At 39.0% G+C, this 22,948-nt stretch overlaps 1 protein-coding gene across 4 annotated transcripts in view; it reads left to right on the forward strand.

Moving 5' to 3' along the window:
- Positions 1 to 22,948, forward strand: part of ZNF385D (zinc finger protein 385D) — a 900,615-nt gene that overhangs the window by 657,831 nt on the left and 219,836 nt on the right. For all 4 annotated transcript variants that reach the window (XM_058729761.1, XM_058729763.1, XM_058729764.1 and 1 more), the window contains one exon: positions 17,669 to 17,808. In XM_058729761.1, the coding sequence (XP_058585744.1) occupies positions 17,669 to 17,808 (140 nt within the window). The remainder of the gene's footprint in view (positions 1 to 17,668; positions 17,809 to 22,948) is intronic.

Raw genomic sequence — 22,948 nt, forward strand, 5'->3', positions numbered from 1 at the left:
CTATTCATAGAGGTTCTCTGAACATACAACTTTTTGAAAATAAAAATAACATGTTTTGAAGAAGATTTACCTTGCCATATTCTTATGTTATCAGGGAAGGACTTCAGCTATTTTGTAACAGTATAATACTCTGAAATGTGATGGGAAACTCTGAGTTTTTTGTAAGCAGTTCTGCTATGCTCATATCCAGAGTTGGAATTTATCAATCAGTCGAGACCCTGCCCAGCCAGACTAGCTAAATGAAACTGTAGCCAAGGATAATCGAAAATGGAAGACAAAATTAAAAATAAAACGGCGGCAGACGATCCAAAATATCTACTCGGTTTTGCAGCAGCGGCCATTAAAGAAAGGCTGTCCATACAGCATGGCTGTCTATGGGGAATAAGAAATAGAAAATTATGAGCTGGTGTATAGGGATAGAAAAGAAAGGAATTGTGTAGCACTCATGATTTGGCTAGGGGGATTTGAGAGAAAGAGCCAACTAAAGTTTTGGCTAGACTAATTGGATTCTTCAGCTACAAGCAAGACTGCCATAAACAATTATTATCAAGATTTCCCCAGTGCCTAAGTGCCATCTGAAACTGTCTGCCTGGAATCATTGGGGAAAATGTAGCAAATGGACAAGAAAGCTACTCATAAAATTAAGTGGCCTTGATTCCAATCCATGTGAATACCGGAACATGCGACATTTTGGTTAAAAAAATAAATAAATAAAAGTGTCAGTCATGGCTGGTGTTGTTAGTTAAACATCACACATGGCTCGCTTCTAAAAATTAAAAAAAAAAAAGTAGGTTTCAAACTGTATAAAAATATGGAGCGAAGACCAAAGTAAGGCCAACCAACATCCAGTTAAAAGCTGGTTTGCTTTTGTTAATATATGGTAATATTAACCAATTGTACTGTTTTTACTTGATGGTTCAGAAAAATATTCCATTTTATTAAACAAGAGAAAACTCGTATTCCAAAGGGGAAGCTGAAGAGAATCGGGATGGAAAAAGGCGTGTGCTCTTTCTCTCGCTATTGCTTTCATTTTATCTTTATTTAAAGGGCTTGGGATCATATTTACTTTTATTAAAACTTACCCAGGGCATTCACAACAGTGGGCAACCAATAAATATTTGATGAATGTTTGTGAGAGAGAGAATGAACGTGCCGGGACATAGATCCGAGAGGACAGAGAAGTGAGGGGCAGTAAGAGAGAAGAGGTGACTGAGCAGGGAAGTAATTGAGAACACAGATAAGAAGGGGAAGACTTGAATCAGAGTGACCGAAAATAATAGTAAATGTTTCCATGCTGGATTCTAAGTCGGCTGTTGTAGACACAGGGCTTGTCTCTGTCTCATGCAATACTTTGTCAGATACTGTCATGCTTTTAATTACTTACTTTCCAATTTGAAAGACAGAAATATTTCTGTGGGTTACCGTCAGCTCTTCAAAGAGTCGGTGTTTCCATATAGGGCGTCTTTTCGGGTAGTTTCTATGTTGTTTTAGTAACAGTTCTGTCTAGGTCCAGTGGGCCATCTGTGTATCTGATTTGGATATGATTCCTTAGAGTATTGCTTCTTCCTAACACCTCCTGTCCGCTTCCTTCCTCCCTTCCTCCCTTCCCTTTTCATTTCTCTCTTTTTAAAATACCGTTTCCTATGCCTACCACCACAATGCTCATACATCAATAACAGGCATCAGTGAATACTTCACATTCTTCATAGGGATAAACCAAATAGTAGTAATGAAATTAAATACAGTTTGCCACTTCCCTTTACTCTCTTTGGATTAGTTTTCAGAGAAACAGTGTCTTACTTATGCATTCACTCAAGTACACTTCAATGCCCATGATTTTCAAAGCACTTCATTAGGCGTCATGGAAAAAAATTAACGTAACACAGACATCAACACCCCCCTTCAAAAACCTTTTTAGCCAGAGCCGAATAACTCTACTAGTAAACAGAAAGTAAGACCCAACATAATGATTAATGAATCAAACAATAACTTTAATAAAATCAAATTTCACAAAATACTGTGTAGCAATTTATTTCCTATCATTTAAATAAAATAATAAAACGGCAATAAGAATAGTTACTATAAATTTAGTATTTACTCTGTTAAATATTTCTGCACATAATCCTTAAATCTTGTGATTTAGGTGTTATTTTCCTTAATTCGTAGGAGAAGAAACTACATAGCTGTGAAGTTCCTTAGGACATGAAAACTTTGGACTTCGGATTTAGGTTTCAAATAACAAAGCCTGTTCTCATAAGCACTTAAAATACTCTGTGGAAGTTTGCAAAAGAGAAAATTGATTTGGGTGCTAAAAGGACAGGGGGAGGGAGAAGTGACATTTCAGATAAACCTTGAAGGGCAGGGAGGAGTTAAATAAGCGATATGAATGTGAAAAAATTAAACAAGTATTTTCCTTATCTTAGTTATATGATGAAGCCACTCAGTGGTATGAATAGGTAAGAAAAGGTCGTAATGACATTGATAACATGGGAGACAGATAGTTAGCACTCGGAAGGCATAATGACTTCTGAAAATGATATGCAGGACAGATCAGAATCATTCAGGAAAATGCAGGGCCAATTTCAGAAGAGATGCTTCTTGCAGAATTTCTCTCCTCTCTCAGCAGGCATTCCTGCTCAAAGCAATTTGACTCATTCTGTTTTGTTCTTCCTTTGGGATTAATGTCCTTTCAAAAGCACAAAATAATCTCTACAATTTAAGGCAAACAGGCCCATGAATTTAAAAGGACTCACTCCAGTTCTCGTGTCTGTGATCAGAACCCCTTTGCAAGTTTCTTTTTAAAGTCAGGAGTTCTTTCATTTTCCACAGATCTTTCTGGGTTTACACTGATCATGTCAATCCACAGGCTTTCCACTCTCTGAGACACATCAACGAGGAAGAATAGCTATAAGGAAGCTGCATGTTCTCAAGGTGTTCAGTGACATCTGAGATGTGAGGGGGTCTCAACAGAACATCTTAACTATGTCAACAGTCACTGTTGCAGAAAGCCAAACCCTGGAAGTCTCCTACTTACTGAGAAGCAGGTACAGATCTCCAGTTGTCCTCATAACTTGGGCAAGCTTTGGCAGAAAAGTCAAATGGCCCTTCTTAACCCTCTCACCAGATTCTAACCCAGAGAAGGCTGAACTGTTCACCAAATGGCTTGGTATAAGGACACCATGAGTGTGATTTCACTACCCATCTTCCCATGCTTGCAAAGCATTTCCATGTATCTTTGAACCTGACTGATAATAGTAGAGTTTAGGATGCCCTAATGTCATCGTGTTTAAGTCATTTTGAGTATTATGTTGGGGGGAGCAAACTTTGACCAAGTGGATGAGATACCATCGTGTCGTGCTGGAAGGGTTCTGAGGCTTACTAGATACATGATTGATTGGTAACTATGTCTTGAGTACTAGAAAAGAAAGCAGTATCATGGATTTGTATCCTTGGCTTATAGGGACAATGGATAGAATATGATCTTTACCAAGAGCAGGAATATTGAAATCAATCAATCTCTGTTTGTCTTCCTACTCTGAATTAGCTGCTGCAAAGTACTTAATTTCATACAGCCTCAGTTTCACTAATACAAATATTAAATTATTGAATTAACAGATTGTGAAAATTAAAATCCTACCTGTATATAAAGCACTGAAAAATTGAGAGTGGTTATTATTATTATTTTAATGTTTATTATTGTTGTTTGAAATTGAATAATTCACTGTATGTAGGCCACCACAAACCAGCAGAGTACAATTAAATTACTGGTATATTTTTTCCTAATTGCTAAATTAAATATTTCTCTTCAAAATTCATTTAGGCCTATGCTATCTGGATATTCAAATTATCATTCTTCTAGTAAGAAGATGAGCTTCTAGTAAATCCGTGGTCAAAGAAAAATCAGAGACAATTTCTTTGATGCCATACCTACATCTGTCGGTTCTGGCTTGAGTCCGAGTTGACTCAAACCACTAGGTATTGGTAGCACAAATCAAGATGTGTATGTACCTCAAGGCAAGTGAGTAACTATGTATTTTAGGCTGCAGTTCACAGGAAGGTGAGACGTTGATCATGGCAGCCAGAAAAAACCTGTGGTGTTCTCCTCTTTACTTTGGTCTCCGTTCTTGGACTTTTGGTCAGTGCCTGGTATTCTCTGAGCTCAAGTCCACTCCAGCAGACCCTCTCAAACTGACCCTTTAACGCCCATCATCTTTACCAACATGGCTCCCAGAAGTAACAGCTCACACTGGTTATTTGTTTCCCCTTCATTTTAGTTTTGTTTTAGTCCTCGTATTTAACTGCAGTGTTTTTATGATGTCTTTTATGTATCACAATACAGAGGTCCCTTTTCATTATGTGTTGCATTTTTTTTTTTTAACGTTTTTTTATTTATTTTTGGGACAGAGAGAGAGACAGAGCATGAACGGGGGAGGGGCAGAGAGAGAGGGAGACACAGAGTCGGAAACAGGCTCCAGGCTCCGAGCCGTCAGCCCAGAGCCTGACGCGGGGCTCGAACTCACGGACCGCGAGATCGTGACCTGGCTGAAGTCAGACGCTTAACCGACTGCGCCACCCAGGCGCCCCAATATGTGTTGCATTTTGATGATGGCTCCATAACCTTGGTATGATGACTTTCTCCTCCCTGAGGCTATAAGCAGTTTCTGGGTTTTGTTTTGTTTTGTTTTGTTTTTTCTGGATTTGTAAATCCTGTTTCTGCTCCTTCCTGGCTATTTGAATGTGAAAACTGGTCCTTTACTCAGAGGCAATTTCTGTTTCCATCAATACCTTTTTCAGATTGGTGAGAATCACAACGTGGTAGGTTTTGAGAGGAAGAACAGTGTACTGTAATCAAAGAATATGGGCTTTGGAATCATACATCTCTGGTTTCTAATACTTCTCGGCTGTACCACTTAAGGTGGTTTATCTTCAGTAAATGGATCCCACTAAGCCTCTGTTTCTTCACCTGTATAATGAGAACAAAGATATCTTCATTATTTACAAAAACAATGTATAGAAAAAAGAACCTAGAATATAATAAATGCTCAAGATAACAGGACTTCTTATAAAATTTTTTTAAAAAAATGGCTATGTGTATCTTCCCACTTGCAGTCACTGATAAGTATTTTATTTTCTCTTCCATTTTAAAGCCAGGCATTTTCAGGACACCATAATTACTACAATTCCATTAGTAACTGATTTTACATCTTTTCCAAGAACTAAATGTTTCAGAATTAAAAGAAAATACAAAGTTAGGTTTGTTTTAAGCAAAACCTGCCAGAAGAAACAATCCCATTGAGGCCGAGACTAAACAGAGCACATGTCAACTCCACAGGGAATGTTCCTGAGGAAACTGAAATAAGAATTTCTTTTTGCTATTACAGAGTTTGTAAGAATGTTCACCAAAGCAATGGAAACCAGAACTCACAGTTCTAAACCTTAGAAGCTAATGGATACTACGAATGGAGTGTGCTAAGTGTAGGCTCCTTAAGACGGCCAAAATGTGATCATCACTGTTTCTAATATATTTTATTTAATTAGGTGACGGTGACAGTGACATAGTCTCTTCCGTGGTTATTTCTAAATGTTACCCAATGCTAACTCCAGTCGCATTTCCTAGGAATTTTGCGTCATGACTATTATGAAAGAAAATTCAATTGAAATGTGTGTGTGGGGGGGGATCACAGTGAAACGTTGAATGAAAACATTCACAATCAAGTGAATGCTCTAGGAGATATTACTCTTAGGTTCAATAGAATTAATTAGGAGGGATGTAAATCTAACTTCGTCTTTGCTCTTCTGGACTGTGTAGATCGTGTGAAAAGGAGAACTAAACCCATAACAGGTTAATTCAAACAGAAAAAGTGGGATATCTTTGGGTAAATGTATCTGGTTGGTTCATTCAGATGGCTGTAACAGAACAGACTGGGTGGCTTATAATCAACAGACGTTTATTCCTCACAGTTCCGGAAGCCGGGAAGTCCAAGATCAAAGCTTAGATGGATTCAGTATCTGACAAGGCCTACTTTTTGATTCTAAGGCATCTCCCACACACCTGGAAGGGGCGGGGATCTTTCTGGGGCCTCTTTCATAAAGATAATAATGCCATTCTTGAGGGCTCCACCCTCAGGACCGAATCGCCACCCAAAGGTCCACCTCTAAATATCATCAGGTTGGGAGCTGGGTTTCTAATTTATGGTGGGCACAAACGTTCAGTCTATTGGATTATGGTATCTGGTAGACTCAGTATATGCATAATATGCAATATACTGGATTATAAGCACCAGTGGAGCACAAAACTGAAATTGCTTCTTCTATAATCCAGTGCCTTACAAATGAGTCCCTCTCAGGATACACTGATTTGAGTTGCCTTGGCAAAGTTTAATTGAAATCAGTTTTTTGTGTATAGAATTTGTTTTTCTCTGTTGTACATCATCAAAAGAAATGGCAATATCTGAATAAAATGTGGCTATAATGGCTTAGACTCTGGGAACAGAATTTTTGGTGTCAAAATTTGGCCTCACACGTTACTAAGGCTGTGACCTTGAGCAATTGTCTTAGCCTCACCATTATTCCTTTTTTTTTTTTTTTAACTCACAAGGCTATGAAAGGACAAAAGGGGATACACTGTGTAGAGTACTCAGCACAGTGCCCCATGTGTAGGAGCTGAAATGTAATTGCTTTTAGGTTGATGGAGGAAAGGGGAGTTGTTTAAAAGAGAAAAAATTCACACTTAAAAAATGAAATCCATGGTTAAGCAACTTAGAGAAGAAATGTTAATGAAATTAGGTTATAAACAGATTAGAGCATTTTATGCTTGGACCATGAATTTAGTTTTTTTAAAGAAAAAAATCAACAATGGAAGTTTAATTGGACTAAAAACATACGATAAAATGTTCCTCACCTTTTATCAAAAAACACCAATAAACTCTGTTTAGTTCCCATTTCTGTTCTAGTTTTTCCAGGAAGTTGCTGGTGAGTTTGCCTCTGGGCAGGTGCGTTCTCTGCCTTCTGTCTAGCAATTTCGCCAGTCCTACTCCGTCTTCCTCAATGGGCTAAAGATGGCCGAGGCTCAGGCTTAGACCCGGCCTCTTCTACACTTTCCTAAGGAAATCTTTTCCATGTCCATGACTTAATTTCCTACCTGACGACTCCAGTGCTTGCTCAGAGTGAAATCCACTTAAAACCTGCTTCTAAGCAGTAGTCCCTCTTATCCAATGCTACTTTTCCACTTCTGCTTCAGGCTCATTATGGCAAAAACTTCCTCAAGTCAACTTAATAGCTTCACCATCTGCATAGTAAAAACACTACTTAAGATAAATGAAGGTGGTGTGCAATTCTTATTTAACTCGTTTTTTCAAATGTTTACTTATTTTTGAGAGAGAGAGGAAGTACATGCACACACAGGCACGTGGAGAGCAGGGGAAGGGCAGAGACAGGGAGACAGAGTATCCCAAGCAGCCTCCATGCTGTCAATGCAGAGCCTGATGTGGGACTCGAACTCACAAACTGTGAGCTCATGACCTGAGCCGAAACCAAGAGTCACACACTTAACCAACTGAGCCACCCCGGCACCTCTTATTTAACTCATTTTGATGGTACTGGGAGAACACACTAAACCGTTTAAGCTCAGGAGATGTTTCATTAAAACCACATTGACTACCTATGCACATTGGCTAGAGCTGGGACATGTTACATATAAAGTAACACAATTATGTCATGTGGGAAAAAAACAAAAACAAAGGGAAAAAACAAAAACAGGAGGGAAGATATTTATCAGGCTTTGGAGGAACACATGCCCAGCACCATTGGCATAGCAAATTTCATGCAGGCAAGTCCCAGTTGAAAGTCACAGATCGTGGAAAAGCAATGCCAAGTAACAAGACTTCGGCATCATTTTTTTTTTTCCCTCTCTAGAGTGAGATGACTAAAGCCTAGACATTATGAGCAAAATTACCCTGAGAGACAGATGTAGCTAGGCAGGTTTAGCTGCCTACCTTAGCTGGATTTCCGCACTTGGCTATTAGTGAAACTGCATTGTGAGACACTTTGTTTCATGAAATAAAAGCTTTGTGATAGCACTCTCAAAGATTATCAGATATTAATAAACATTCATTTGCCCCAGGACTGACCCTTTTTGCATCCTCGGTTTGAAGATGTGGTATCATTTTTATCCAAAGCACTCATTATTCATTACTATTGATTTCAGCATTAAACATTTTTTTAAATTAGGTTTCCCTTTGAGTACTATCATCATTGATCACACATGAAGATTCATATTGGCCGTTGTCTTCTCCAGGAGTGGACAAGTAATCCTTTCTGGTATGATTGCAACAGTGTCTGCCTTCTGACAGTGCCCACATTTGGCTCTTGGAAAGTTCTCCCTAATTGCAGAAGGAGAAGAAACGAGGACAAAGCAAGACTTTCTCTCTTATCAGCAATGCATTCTGAAACAGACTATACCAGGCAACTTATCTGTAAATTACTCATCACTCAAAAATGTCGGCATTTCACTGTAGCTGTGATGCCAATAGAACCTTCTGTGATAATAGAAATGCTTTCTAATTGCCATATACAACATGGTAGTCTCTATCCTCATGTGACTATTGAGCGTTTAGATGTGGCTAGTGTGACTGAGAAAACTGAATTTTTAATTTTGCTAATTTTTAATTTAAAGTAACCACACAGGGAGCACTGGGTGGCTCAGTCAGTTGGGCGTCTGATTCTTGATTTCAGCTCAGGTCATGATCTCAGTCATAGGATCAAGCCCCACATCTGGCTCAGTGCTGAGCATGGATCCTGCTTAGGATTCTCTCTCTCTCTCTCTCTCTCTCTCTCTCTCTCTCTCTCTCTCTCTCTCTCTCTCTCTGTCCTTCTCCCCACTTGCATGCTCTTTTCCTCTCTCTCTCTCTCAAAATAAATATTTTAAAAATAAAAACATAGCCATACACCCTAATGACTACCAAGTTGGACAGCTTGGTACCAGAGCATCTTTATTATTACTTGTAATTTATTTTGTGAAATTAAATGTTGGGAAATTCCTTGTGAGGAATTGGTACTGAATTGAGAGGAATTTTTCAGGCAAAATCTTTTGACTTCTTGGGAGGAGGTACTTGTCCTGAGTTATGCACCCTTTGACAGAGGGGCTGAAATACAGGGTTAAAAGTCTAAATCTCTTAACTCTGGCATTCCTAACAAAATCTTCTCTAGTGTTTCCCAGGCACCAGAAATTGTCATGAAAGTTAGTTAAATAAATGTGAGATTCAACTTTTCTTCTAGTGAAGACTTGACTCATGATATTGGCAATGAGATAATAACTTTGTCTTTTTTTTTTTTTTTTTAATTTTGGTCATGGTGTTCACTGACAGTGACAGAGAAAACAATGTTAGCTAGTCCTTTGTAGGTTCCTTCCAAAACGAGTTTTGAGGTGACTTACTGGGATACTTAAATACCACACTTAAGATGAGTAAATGAAGAATTTGATAAAGGGAAAATACAGCTTGCTCACATGTGTTTTCTGTCATGGTTAAAGATGGAGTTCTGACCACTGACTTGGGCTAATGTTTCTGAATCAGTGTTTCCAGAATGATGCTCCAGTTGCCCTGACTCAATACCCCCATTCTCACCTCATTCCTCTCTGTGGTCAATCAAGAACAGGATGTGAGCTGAGAGCCACCATCCTGTGTGGCTTAGTGCTGCCACTTGCCTTGTGGATCCGAACTTGCTTTTAACATTTGAATTGACCTGCCAAGGACAAGTCACTTTATGCCAATGAGGACCTTCATCCTGAGGGAGAAAGTGCTGGGTCAACTTTCCCAAACCTAGTAGGTAAATCAACAATGTAAACGGATGAAATGAAGGCAATAAAAGAACAATGGTGACCAAATCACACTAAATTCATATTTTATTTCAAAATAAGTTTCTAGTTTTATCATTCACTTGGGAACCATATTTAAACAAAGATCAAAACTGAGTGGGAGTTGGGATCACTGTGTAAGGAAACATAGTAAACATACAGTTTTCTAGCCAGAAAGTTGAAAAATCATCACAACATTGTATTACCCAGCCAACAACCTTCAGTATTTGAGAGGCAGTAACACAAAGGAATACAACAAACACATATTTATTTTTCTGATTTGGCAAGTAGATGTTAAAGAATGCAAACTTGAGGGCTTTTGAAACATATTTGATATGATATGCATGGCCTTCTGGATTCTTTCTCAAATACAGGGCAGTGCCAGGATGTTCCCATGGTAGATAAATATCTGTGATAAATACTGAATATTCCCTTATCATAGCCTTTACAAGGAATGTAAATCAAAGGCTTGATTTTTTTTTTTTGAGTAGCAATAAAAAATTCAAGATTTCTCATTTTAATGCATTACGTCCAGTTGCTAAGGAGCTGGCTTGCCTTATATGGCAAAACTGACTTTGTAGAGTGTTTTTGTTGTTGTTGTTATTTTGTTTGTTTTTGTGGTTGTTTTAACTTAAAAGCTGTTTGCATCAGCGCTTTGAAAATTGTTCAGGTCCCTACTACTCACAACAAATTCCATTTCTTACCCGTGTGACTTTAGGTAAGATACTTTGCTTCCTGGAGCTTTGGCTTTTGAGTTTGTAAATTGAGTATTGTAATAGATACATAGAAGAATTGTTGTGCATTTTATTCTTTTTTTTTATATTGTTATTTTTTTAAGTTTTTATTTAAATTCCAGTTAACGTACAGTGTAATGCTAGTTTCAGGTGTACAATTTAGTGACTCAACACTTCATTCAACACCTGATGCTCATCACAAGTGCTTCCTTAATCCCTGTCACCTGTTTAACCCATTCCCCTCACCCACCTCCCGTCTGGTAAACATCAGTTTGTTGTTGGGCATTTGAAAGGAATTAACGGAGAGCCGAGCTAGTCCATGCAATTACTCAATAGGTTTATAAAATGTAGCTATTATATTCTCTATGTTGCTCACTCCTGCCCACCTGGCTGGCAGATTTCACTAACCACAGCACTCCATGGCCAGTGTTTTGTGTCAAATCAAATTTTATCTTTATGCCACAATCCATCATTTGTGTTCCAGTTCATGTTCTTGGGATCAGATGTAAATTTCTTGCCTATGGTCACATAGACCCCAGAATTCCTAGTGCACCTTTCCATTCCCTCCTGCGATGGATGGAATAGTGTTTCATGTGTATGAAAGTAGTTGCTTCACAAGTAACTATTTAGGACTTGGTATTATATAAAATGCTCTTGATGTTTCCCTGTTAGGTATGAATATTCTGAGTGGTTTAGTAGTTTAATCATAGGTCACTATTGAAATATATATATATATACACACACACACATACACACATATACATATACATATATATACACATATACTATAGTTAAGTGTGTATATATATACACATACATATAATTATTTAATACAAAAATTAATATGCATATATTTAATAAATAAAAGTATATAATTAAATTTGTATATATACGTGTGTGTATATATACACATATATATAAGGAAATAAGGAAATAGATACTATAGAAATTATTTATCCTATCAGGAAATCAGTTCTGAAGCATACACTATTTTGAATATTTAATAGCATCAGCCCTTGATTATTTTGAACTTTGGTTTTATCATTTGGAGAAATGAAAGATTAACTAGTAGGTTAAGCTGTCAGGCAGAACATGTGTGATTGATAAACCCTGAATGGATTAAATGCAGAAGTTCAAGGTTAAAGTCTTATATTACAGAAAGAACACTGAGCACTCTGATGGAGCATTTCAGAATATTGATTGACAAAGTATCCTCTTGTGAAGACTTTCTTTCTGCAGGGATCAAAATAAACAAAGTGAAGGATAGGAACATGCTTTTAAAATTGTCTTGATTGACTGCTTTCAGAGACCCTGGTTTGTGTCTTCAGGAACTCGGAAAGTTCCTTTGCAATTTATTAGGTTCATTAAAACATATATGCCTCACCCAGTGAGCACCAATATCGGGCAGGCATTGTGCTAGGCAAGATATATATGTTGTCTCTAATATGATAAGCTTCAAGTAGCAACCAGTGTCTTAGAATTCCTCTGTTTCTGTATGAATTATTAAAACAGACATTTCCAAATTTATATTTTCATTTGATTTTCAAAAATGCAAACATTTGAGGTGCACATGTATTACTCTGCCACATAATCTTTATTAAAAATACTCTGATTGGGAATGCAAACTGATGTGGCCACTCTGGAAACCAGTATAGAGGTTCCTCAAAAAACTAAAAATAGAACTACCCTACAACCCAGCAATTGCACTACTAGGCATTTATCCACAGGATACAGGTGTGCTGTTTCTAAGGGACACATGCACCCCCATGTTTATAGCAGCACTCTCAACAACAGCCACAGTATGGAAAGAGTCCAAATGCCCATCGATGAATGAATGGATAAAGAAGATGGGGTATAATTATAAAATGGAGTATGACTCGGCAATCAAAAAGAATGAAATCTTGCCATTTGCAACTACATGGATGGAACTAGAGGGTATTATGCTAAGTGAAATTAATCAGAGAAAGACAAATATCATATGACTTCAGTCATATGAGGACTTTAAGAGACAAAACAGATGAACATAAGGGAAGCGAAACAAAAATAATATAAAAACAGGGAGGAGCATAACAGAAGAGACTCATAAATATGGAGAACAAACTGAGGGTTACTGGAGGGGTTGTGGGAGGGGCGATGGGCTAAATGGGCAAGGAGCACTAAGGAATCTACTCCTGAAATCATTGTAGCACTATATGCTAACTAATTTGGGTGTAAATTTTAAAAAATAAAAAATTAAATTAAAAAAAATAAAAGAACTCAAACATTTCAGTTACAAAATACTCTATTAACAAATAGGTCGGGGCGCCTGGGTGGCTCAGTCGGGTGAGCGTCCGACTTTGGCTCAGGTCACGATCTCGCGGTCTGTGAGTTCGAGCCCCGCATCAGGCTCTGGGCTGATGGCTCAAAGCCTGGAGCCTGCTTCGGATTCTGTGTCTCCCTCTCTCTCTGCCCCTCCCCCGTTCATGCTCTGTCTCTCTCTGTCTCAAAAATAAATAAATGTTAAAAAAAAAAAAATTAAAAAAAAAAACCAAATAGGTTACTTTAGTATTTTTTCAAATTCACAAGTTTGTACTTTTGTAAATATACAACTGTCTTGTGAATAGACCAAAGTGATATTTAGTGTTTGCTTTATAGTTCAATTCTAAATTCTAAATATAAACTAACAGAAATAAATATACAAAAGGCACAGAGGAAATTTTGTGAGCTTTAATGATTATCTTATTTACTTAATACTTTAATGTCTAACATTTGATACTCAATGATTTTTTTTAATTTTTTGACTTTAATGGTATATTAGAAATTTGGTATATAGAGAGATTAACTGCTCTGAATTCAGAATAATTTGTTCAGTTTAATTTGTTAAGCCTGTGTACGTTAAAATTTCCTAGGCTTTGATATATATGTTACTAGACATATATACACAGAGTTTCAAATAAAAAAGGCATGAACTTAACATTTTTTCAGTCTCTACTCATGGAGGTTTCAAAATGCTTTCCTCAAATTAAGAGTACCAATATTTCCAGAAGTGTGACATTCCAAGGAATGAAGTGACACTGTTGGTAAACAGTAACAACAAAGCTACTCTTTTTTTTTTTTTTTTAAAGTATATGTATTTATTTTGAGATGGAGGGAGAGAGCACACTCAAGAGCGAGAGGGAGGGGCAGAGAGAGAGAGGGAGAGAGAAAAATCCCAAATGGATTTTTCAGCATTGGGCTCGAACCCATGAACCTTGAAATCATGACCTGAGCCAAAACCAAGAGTCAGACACTTAACCAACTGGGCCATCCAGGGGCCCCACGAAGCTAGTCTTTTTAACGTATAGAAATGCCTACAAATTCATTAGGTATTTTAATGCTTATTATTGTTAAGACAATTTCATAATAAGGAAAATAATAATAAATGTATATTTGTATCCTAAATGCAATAGTTTCTATTAAAAAAAAAGACATGAAATCGCTATCTTCTCAAGGAGAATATTTTAATCTGCTTTACTAATGAAATACATTTTATTTGCTGATTTTGATTTTGCGATATTGCAAATAATATTCTTGCTGCTGAGCCTGTACAGATTGGTGCAAGGACATATTTCAGGACTTAGCCAAATTTTAAAAGTAGAAATGTTAGTCACAGGGGTGCCTGGGTGGCTCAGTCGGTTAAGCATCTGACCTTGGCTCGGGTCATGATCTCATGGTCCATGAGTTAGAGCCCTGCATCGGGCTGCTGATAGCTCGGAGCCTGGAGCCTGCTTCAGATTCTGTGTCTCCCTCTCTCTCTGACCCTCCCCCATTCATGCTCTGTCTCTCTCTGTCTCAAAAATAAATAAACATTTAAAAAAATGTTAGTCACAGATCATTTTTAAGAGGTATCTTCAATTTTGTTCCTCAGTATCAACACTATAGATTTAGAAGCACGAATCTATTTTAGAATAAAGCAAGTCAACATTTCACTTAGACTCACAAATAGTTATGCCCTGCTGTCCAAGTTCTTCTGGAAGTGGACTCGGAGACTTTATTGGGGAACATCTTCTGTGAGCAATGAGGCATGCAGGATTGGGCAGTGGGAAAAGTTGAACTGTGATGCAGTCACAACAGAGGCCTCCTTCTATCCTAGATGGTATGAGGAGGTCTGGAACTGAAATCAGAACTTCAAAGTTGTCTTGCCTTGAGGCAAAAGGGAGAAGGCCTGACGCCTGTTTTAATCAATCCTTGCACTCTGGAGGAGTTTGAGCTTGGGTGAGGCAGCACCCAAGAATCTCAGGTGTGAGTCCTCAGCTCCCAGCGCTCCCAGCTCTCCCAGGAGCTGGGGAAGGGGGTGTGGAGGCACACCACAGCATCCACTACACCTGTGTTTGCATAGCCAATAGCCACAAGTATGCAGTCACATGTCCTCTGCTTTCCAACAGTCCTCTTGGTTTATTAAAACAGGTAGGAGGAGATGGACTTAAATAGTTTGCCTAGGTTCCCTACGTGTTATGAGTCTTCCTTGATATTTTGTATCCCCTACTAAGGAAAACCCAGTGGCAACATTAAGAGAAGGTCTTGAATCCTTCCTCTCTCTTAAGTGTAAATGAAATACGCATCTTGGGGGAAGAGAGGTAGGAATTAACTCTACCAAGCAGTCAACCAACTATGTGCCTCTTACTGTGCTGGATAAAATAAATAAGCTTCAACTGTCTCTTTAACCTTTTTGGATATCCTGAACTAGAGGGGGACTTATAATGAAATAATTACAAAATATGTTCCTGCTGAATTGCATTCTTGTAATTATAAGAATGGAATGTTTTGATGGAAGCTACATTAACAGCTAAGGAGTTTTCCAACTCATTTTTTTTTCCCTAATGGTATTATGTTAGTCCTTACCTAATTTCTGATATTTTTAAGCTCAAGCACGGTGATGGATGTAGATGAATACCTTTTGCAAAGCATGATGTGTCACTCAGATAAAAATCACATGAAGTTATTTATTAAAGCTCACTACTATTTGTGGACTTGTTAAACCATGTCACTGATATTCACCAAGGCATATTTTACGTTGAGTTTTCTGAAGAGGTGCTGACCAAAAATTTATTTTGGTTCTTTAACTTTTTATCGAAAGAGAAATTCTTAGCAATACTACACTCAAGACAGACCTATCACCAAAGTTTTATGGGTGCTCTAAGAAAGTTTAGACACCCGCACTCAGAATACTAACAGGTGGACAAGAAAACAAGTTTATGTTGTGCTTTGGTGACTGTAGACTTGTTATTTTTTTTGCTTTTATCTGTGTTTGTTTCAACATCTGCCCTCTATTTTCTGGCTTGTACTACTTTTTATTTTAATTGGTTTGCTGATTCAAACTTGCGGTGTTTGGCCTTGCTGTTGTTAAGCAATATTTTAAGAGAGAAGTGAAAAAGAGTGGGAAAAATACTGGTTTTGTTAATTTGGCTCCAGCTGGTTTTATACCTGGAAACAGGAGAGTTAATGGTTTTTTGGTATGGTTAATTAAATCTTGTGCTGATGGCTTCTGTTGTAGGTATTAAGTCACCCGCCTTGTTATTAAGTCATCCACTGGTCTAGTAGGGTTAGATTTGCCATTGGGGAATCATTTTTAGAATGTTTACTTTGTGTTCAGGTAACTGATTGAGGACAGGATGATGCTCGGCGTCCAGCTGACCAGAGAGTTGATTGTGAGATTAAAAAAAAAATTTTTTTTTCTATTTTATGTTTATTTATGTTTGAGACAGAGAGAGACAGAGCATGAGCAGGGTGGGGCAGAGAGAGAGGGAGACACAGAATCCGAAGCAGGCTCAAGGCTCTGAGCTGTCAGCACAGAGCCCGATGTGGGGCTTGAACTCACGAACTGTGAGATCGATCATGACCTGAGCTGAAATTGGGGCTTAATGGACTGAGCCACTCAGGTGCTCCGATTGTGAAATTTTTAAAGGTTATTCCTATGGGTCTCACTCTACTTTGTTTTGAAAACAAAATGGCAGGCAAGAAAGTGGTGCAGACATGGGCCTCTCCTGTCTCATCTGTCTCTTAGAGTTCTTTTCCGTGAGAAAGGAAAACTCCCACTGTATTTTGTTTTCCTAATGCTTCTTGGATTTTCACCAGCAGGTTTTTACAGTCTGTTGCTTGCCTCTCAGATTAGAAGAATGCTGGCATATTTTAACGGTTTCCTAGGATTCAAACAGCCTTTAATTAACAGCAAATTGATGTTTTGGAATGTTACCAAAATATGGGAGACTGAACACTGGGATGTGCTTCTTTCCTTCCAGCTTCTGAGTGCACGGAGTCCTCTAACGGGGAGTGGGGGAGAGGGGTGAAGGTGCTCCTTTGCAAACAGCTGGTTGCCTACTAGTATGCAAAGGGTGTCTTTGTTGGCATGATATTCCCACTGCTTGCTCATTGGTGGCCTTCTAAATTCCACCTACTCACGACTGGGAAGGAGGCAGGTAGTCCTTGAATGCTCAAAGCTGCGGGGTGCTCAACAGTTCAGGGCCTGCTTGGTTTGTAGCTGGATTCACTTGTTTTAATCTTCCAGTTGCCAGGGCAGTAAGGTATGGCTGCCTGTCTTTGTGGTTAAGTTTCTTTTCCATGCCAAGTTCATGTTATCTTGCTGCCAGAGTTTTGGACATGCTGGAAAAGAGCAGTTCTGTAAAATAATCGCTTAGAATTGATGCACATACTGAGCAGAAGTTAGTTTTCAAAGAGGGAGGGCAGTGCAGTGGAGGGTGTTCCTTCTGAATCAAGGGATTTCAGTGAAGGGTTTGTTGCTGATCCAACCCAGAGCTTTAGGCAGGAAAGGAAGGATAGATTGGGGAGCATGAAATGTTTGAAAGGGTAAGTGTTACCTACACAACCACGTAGTTATATCTGAGGAGGGGAAGGGAGAAGCTCAGCTGGCTCCCTCTGCCTAATGGCAGATCTGCTCTTTGGCCGGTTTCCAGTTGAGGTCACTACACTCCGTGGCCTGTTTTCTCCAGTAACCCACAAAGCCGGCCTTTTGGGCTCAAAGGACGCCTCAACGTTTTTTGTTTTTTGTTGTTTTTTGTAACGTGCATCATGTCCCTGATGGCTCCCTTTGCTCTCCTCTCTGCAGGTGGTACATGCCAGAGCCCTGCTCTCCCAGCCCTGGTCCGTCCACCAGCCCCTCCTCTGCAACCTTCGCTGGATATCAAACCCTTTCTTCCCTTTCCTCTGGACACTGCTGCGGTCAACCTCTTCCCCAATTTTAATGCGGTAAGTCTCAAGGTCAAATTTGCATATGTCACCGTGGTAAGTGCCTGGGGTATGTTTTTTGTTGTCGTTGGTTTTCTTTTTTGAGAGGGTTATTTTATTTTTTGAGCGAATGCTCATATACATTATTGTGTTACTTCTCAAAGGAGAGTTTGTTGCAGCGTCGTTTCAATACAATATTGGAGGCTATGGGGTTCCTTTTTATAGCTGAGCCTTTGGGATTTGTTATGAACAATAAATTCATTTGGCCACAAGGTTGTAACTTCGGTGCAGAACGGAAAGGGGAGAAGTTGACCCAATAGCCGTAAGATTAGTCTTGATTTGCCAGAGGTGAGTCAGTCACTACTGTTGTCTTACTGTATCAACAACAGATAAAGTGAATTATATGAAAGCCACTAAATAGCTGGCTGCCTGGTTACGTAAGGTCTCCAGAACCAGGCTCCTTCAAGGGAAAATTAAAAGAGGTTTAATCTGGGGGCGCCTGGGTGGCGCAGTCGGTTAAGCATCCGACTTCAGCCAGGTCACGATCTCGCGGTCCGTGAGTTCGAGCACCGCGTCAGGCTCTGGGCTGATGGCTCGGAGCCTGGAGCCTGTTTCCGATTCTGTGTCTCCCTCTCTCTCTCTGCCCCTCCCCCGTTCATGCTCTGTCTCTCTCTGTCCCAAAAATAAATAAAAAACGTTGAAAAAAAATTTAAAAAAAAAAAAAAAAAGAGGTTTAATCTGGGGCGCCTGGGTGGCTCAGTTGGTTAAGCGTCCGACTTCGGCTCAGGTCATGACCTTGCAGCCGATGAGTTCGGGTCCCTCATCGGGCTCTGTGCTGACTGCTCAGAACCTGGAGCCTGCTTCAGATTCTGTGTCTCCCTGTCTCTCTCTGCTCCTCCCCCACTCACACACTCTCTGTCTCTCAAAGATGAATAAATGTTTAAAAAAATATTAAAAAAAAAAGAGGTTTAATCTGATTGCATTGGTCTTGAGTTCATGTCTCCCCTTTAGTGTCTTTCTGGGTAACACTGACAATTCCATTATTTTGTTGGCATTTATCTAAATGAAAACCTAATGAATTTGTTATAGAGAACATTATAATTCAAGTAGATGTCTAAAAACATAAACATGTCCCTACGATCTGGATCCTGCACTTTAATTTTCAAATCTGTTGCCACTTTTCTGATTGAATAAAGAGGACCCTGATAATCACAATAATGATACATTCCATTTGAAGAGCACTTTTTTCCTCCTTAAAACAACTCAGTGTTCTGGTAGTGGGAGTTTTTTGGTTTTTGTGTGTGTGCTTTTTCCTTCCTGCCTTGTCACAGTTGCTCAGTTAAGTCTTTCTTAAATTGCTTTGTGTTTTGGACTTTGTCAGTGGCCTTCTCAACAAACTCAATGACTTACTTGCTTCTATTTTCACTCTTAGCATGTCTTTATGAGTTGACAGATTTCTCATATTCATCATCATCTCTTTTTGTACAAGCCGTGAGAGAGTATTGTGATGATGAAAATAGAAATAAGGTTAGAATAAGGTTGAAAAGGTTAGAAACCAGAAAGTGACTTTTTTTCCCCCTAATGTCATCTGATTCAGATTTCAGCAGTTTGTCATAATGCAGGTTTGAGCTTATCAATGACAATGACGGGATGTGTCAACACAACCAAAGCAAAGAGGATTAAGATGGGAGGTCACTGAATGCCCAGTGACCTAAATAATACAGATTTCTTGTTGTAACATCTTGTTCCCATGATGAAATTTTAAAAACTTTCCCACAATTAGATCATTCTCTTTCAAAAGACACAAGTGGGTCTTGTTTTCTTTAATAATACTTCATCGGGGGGACTTTGGTCATGCCAGTGAGAAGGTATAGTTATATGCTAGTCCTTGCTAAAGGGCAGGGGACAATCAGCATGATCACTTTGTTCTTTTAGGGGTGAGGGATTTTCCATGGAAATCTTACTTTGAAATTGATGGAGCATAAACGGAACTGCATAAAGATCATGTTTCCAAAGTAGAGGTTTCTAATCCAAGGCGTTTCAAGAATACTAGAGAAAAAAATTGCTCAGCATCAAATTGTCTGGTTTTTTAAGTGACCACACAGAAGTCCCCTGGGTTCCCTTTCTCTGCTCCTCTGTTAAGTGGCTTCCTGGCATAGTCTTGCTTCCCAGATACCCGGAGATGATCCATCAAGGTGCTTTACCTGGCCTCTGAGACCACTTGGCATCCTGTCAGTTGGGTCTCATGTCAGCTTTAGAGCAGTTGAGGTGAAGTTCCTGGAAGGCTGTAAAAAACTGGGCTTTAAACTTGCGATTTGCCGGTTGAGAAACATTAAAAGCAAAATGATTAATTTGATGGATGTAAGTATTGTTTGTCATAAAAAAAATATGAGTGATATGCTCAGCTATTAGACACTGAGCAGTCTCTTTATCCTCTTGACTACTGTTTCCTCTTTAAAGAGAGTGGACCTGATACTCTCTTCTTTTGGGGATTATTTCATTCAATTATTTGAGTTTTTGTGGCAAAGGAGGCATTGTATGATGGTCAAACTGGACCCTGCAACTAGATTGACTACATTCAAATCTCAAAGTTGCTACTTAACCATCAATACGACCTTGGGTAAGTGACATAACCCCATATATCTCAATATCTTCATCTGTAAAATAGGATTAAAAATTAACCTACTTCTTAGGCATGTGGTAATGCTTGTGTGGGTTAAATAATGGAGAACACCACTCGACCCACAGCAAGCACTATTTGAGTGATACATAGTATGTTCATACATAGCCTGTAAACTCTTGTTGGTTTGAATGTGGCAGTTCATTGACTGATTACAAAAGTTTGACTTGATTCTTTTTCCACTATGATGAATTTTGACTTATGTTTGTATTTGCTCCATTTATGGGGACCCTCTGTTGCTGCACACCTTAAGTTATTTCCTTTCAGTGCTAGTCAAGCAGCAGCCAAGCAAGGATTAAGCCACTCCTTGCTTCATACTGAGGAGAATGGTTGCAAAGCCCATAATCAGGTGGCTTTGGACTCAGAGTTAGTATAGAGCACTTCTATAACTAATAGCCTGACTTCTTGATTTTGTAGCAGGTGTGAATCTCAATCCATGAATTCAGGTTGTATGAAGCATAATTTTTTTTATGCAGTAAATTGATTTTATTCCTGAATCAAAAGCCCATTTTATAATGAAGGGAAATGCAATTTAATTCTGTTTCAGGGTGTGCTGTGGCTCTGGAATCTAACAGGCTATCCATCCAGCCCTTGGTGGGAAACTACCTCTGTTCACTAAGCTCTTTATCCACATAGGCATTCATAGATGGTCAGCACCTGGTTAGCATGGCTGTTTAGGCCCCCACCTTCCAACTTTGGACACACAAACTTTGCATGGCTGTTGGTGGTCCCTTCTGCCTAAATGTGCCAAATTACTCTTATCTCTTTGCCAAGAAAATGATGAACCATCTGCCACCCAACAACCTTCCCACATCTGACCTTCTCAAAACAAGTTTCTAAGAATCACAGACTGACTGCCTGTTATATTCCTCTACTTAGGATATGTGTATGGAATTATCTGTCTATTGGGAGTAGGGTGGGGCAGAATGGGGAAGGAAAAAAGTATGTGAAATAAAATCAGGAAAGCATAAATGGATATCTCTGATTATTATCCTTCCACAAGAGCATAAGCCACTGGGTTTGGACATTAGCCGAGAAGAATAATGAAACATCTGTAAAACTATGCACAGTTAAAAAGGAAAGGAAAACAGGTGTAGAATTTGATCTTAGATATGGATATAGAAGAGGCCATTCGATAAAACCATTAGGATCCCTTGGTCTACTCAGAGCCAACTTTTGAAGAATAGCAACAGAAACTGTTCTCTTGACCTGTTTTATCATGGATGTTTTATCATGGATGTTTCAGTAGCTTTGAGACAAGAGAAAGCTTTCCTTGGATTTTCCTCATGTACCCCCTGTACTGCCCCTCAGTCCCTTAAGACGTTGGAGTCTCAGTGCTTAGGACCATTCTGATCCCAATGATAGTATTCTGCATCAGCATTTCTTGAAAGGAACCAATCCCAGAAGTAGGTAGGTGATGTTTAGGAAAAGAAATATTAGAAAGTGGTATGAGCTTGGTTCATTCTATCAGCTGCTATTTATTAAGCATCTATTATGTGACAGGAATAGGGATAACAAAAATTATGTTATGACCTCTGCCATGAAATAATTCAATGTATAAAGGATGTTAAGCAAGCAAATATTTGTATAAGTGTATAGAGTGCAATGGCAGGATGGGAACAGGAGTGGAAGGAAGACTGTGTGGTTGGCGTAGTGAGGGTTTGGTGAGAAAAATAGAAACTATTCTAGGCATGCAAACAGGAAGGGACTTAATATAAGGATTTAGATGATAACAAAGCCTTTGTAGATGGTGGGCAGTAAAACAAAGATCAGGGAAGGCTGTTGTTGGCTCTCAATTTCTCTGCTTCCTTTCATGGAATCAGGAAGTTGCAGAAATACAAGATGCCCAGTAATCCCAGTTACTTTCATCCAGATGCCATGAAACACCTCTCTTTAGTGAGATCCATGCCTGAATACTGCTGGCAGACACCTGTGGGAATGTAACCTTCAGGTTTCCAGTCCTTGTGCTGTAAGAGGGAGCACAGAGGGGAGAAGGCAGTGCTGAATTGCCAACAGACTTGACATGATGGCAGAATGGAAAGATTTATGCATCATCAGAAAACTGGAGCATGTCTGCAATCATGGGCAAGAAGCTAAATCCTTTGGAGCCTCCATGTCCTGTTCTGTAAAATGAGAATGACTAAATTTCTCTTAGGTTTGAGGGATAGCTGACTGTTAAAATGCTGGAGATTGATGCTGAGAAGTGGCTTGCATTACTTGGGATGTTGTTTAAAATGAGAACTGCTCATTTAAAAATGCCTATATTCCTTGACAGTTTTCTCCTTGAGTCTCAGAGTTGTCCCTTTTCCTTTTCTCTAATGTATTTTCTTCATACACTGATCAGTGGTTTAGCAATAATGAACCTTCAACGTGTTGTTGAAACTGTGTAGCTTTGGGGGGATGTGTTACTGGGGACTGACTATAAACCTAATCCTGTGCTCCCCTTCCATGGCTGTTTCCTATTGGCATAAAGATTAAATG

The sequence above is a fragment of the Neofelis nebulosa genome, chromosome 5, assembly GCF_028018385.1.
Source record: "Neofelis nebulosa isolate mNeoNeb1 chromosome 5, mNeoNeb1.pri, whole genome shotgun sequence".
In the NCBI taxonomy this organism is placed as follows: domain Eukaryota; kingdom Metazoa; phylum Chordata; class Mammalia; order Carnivora; family Felidae; genus Neofelis; species Neofelis nebulosa.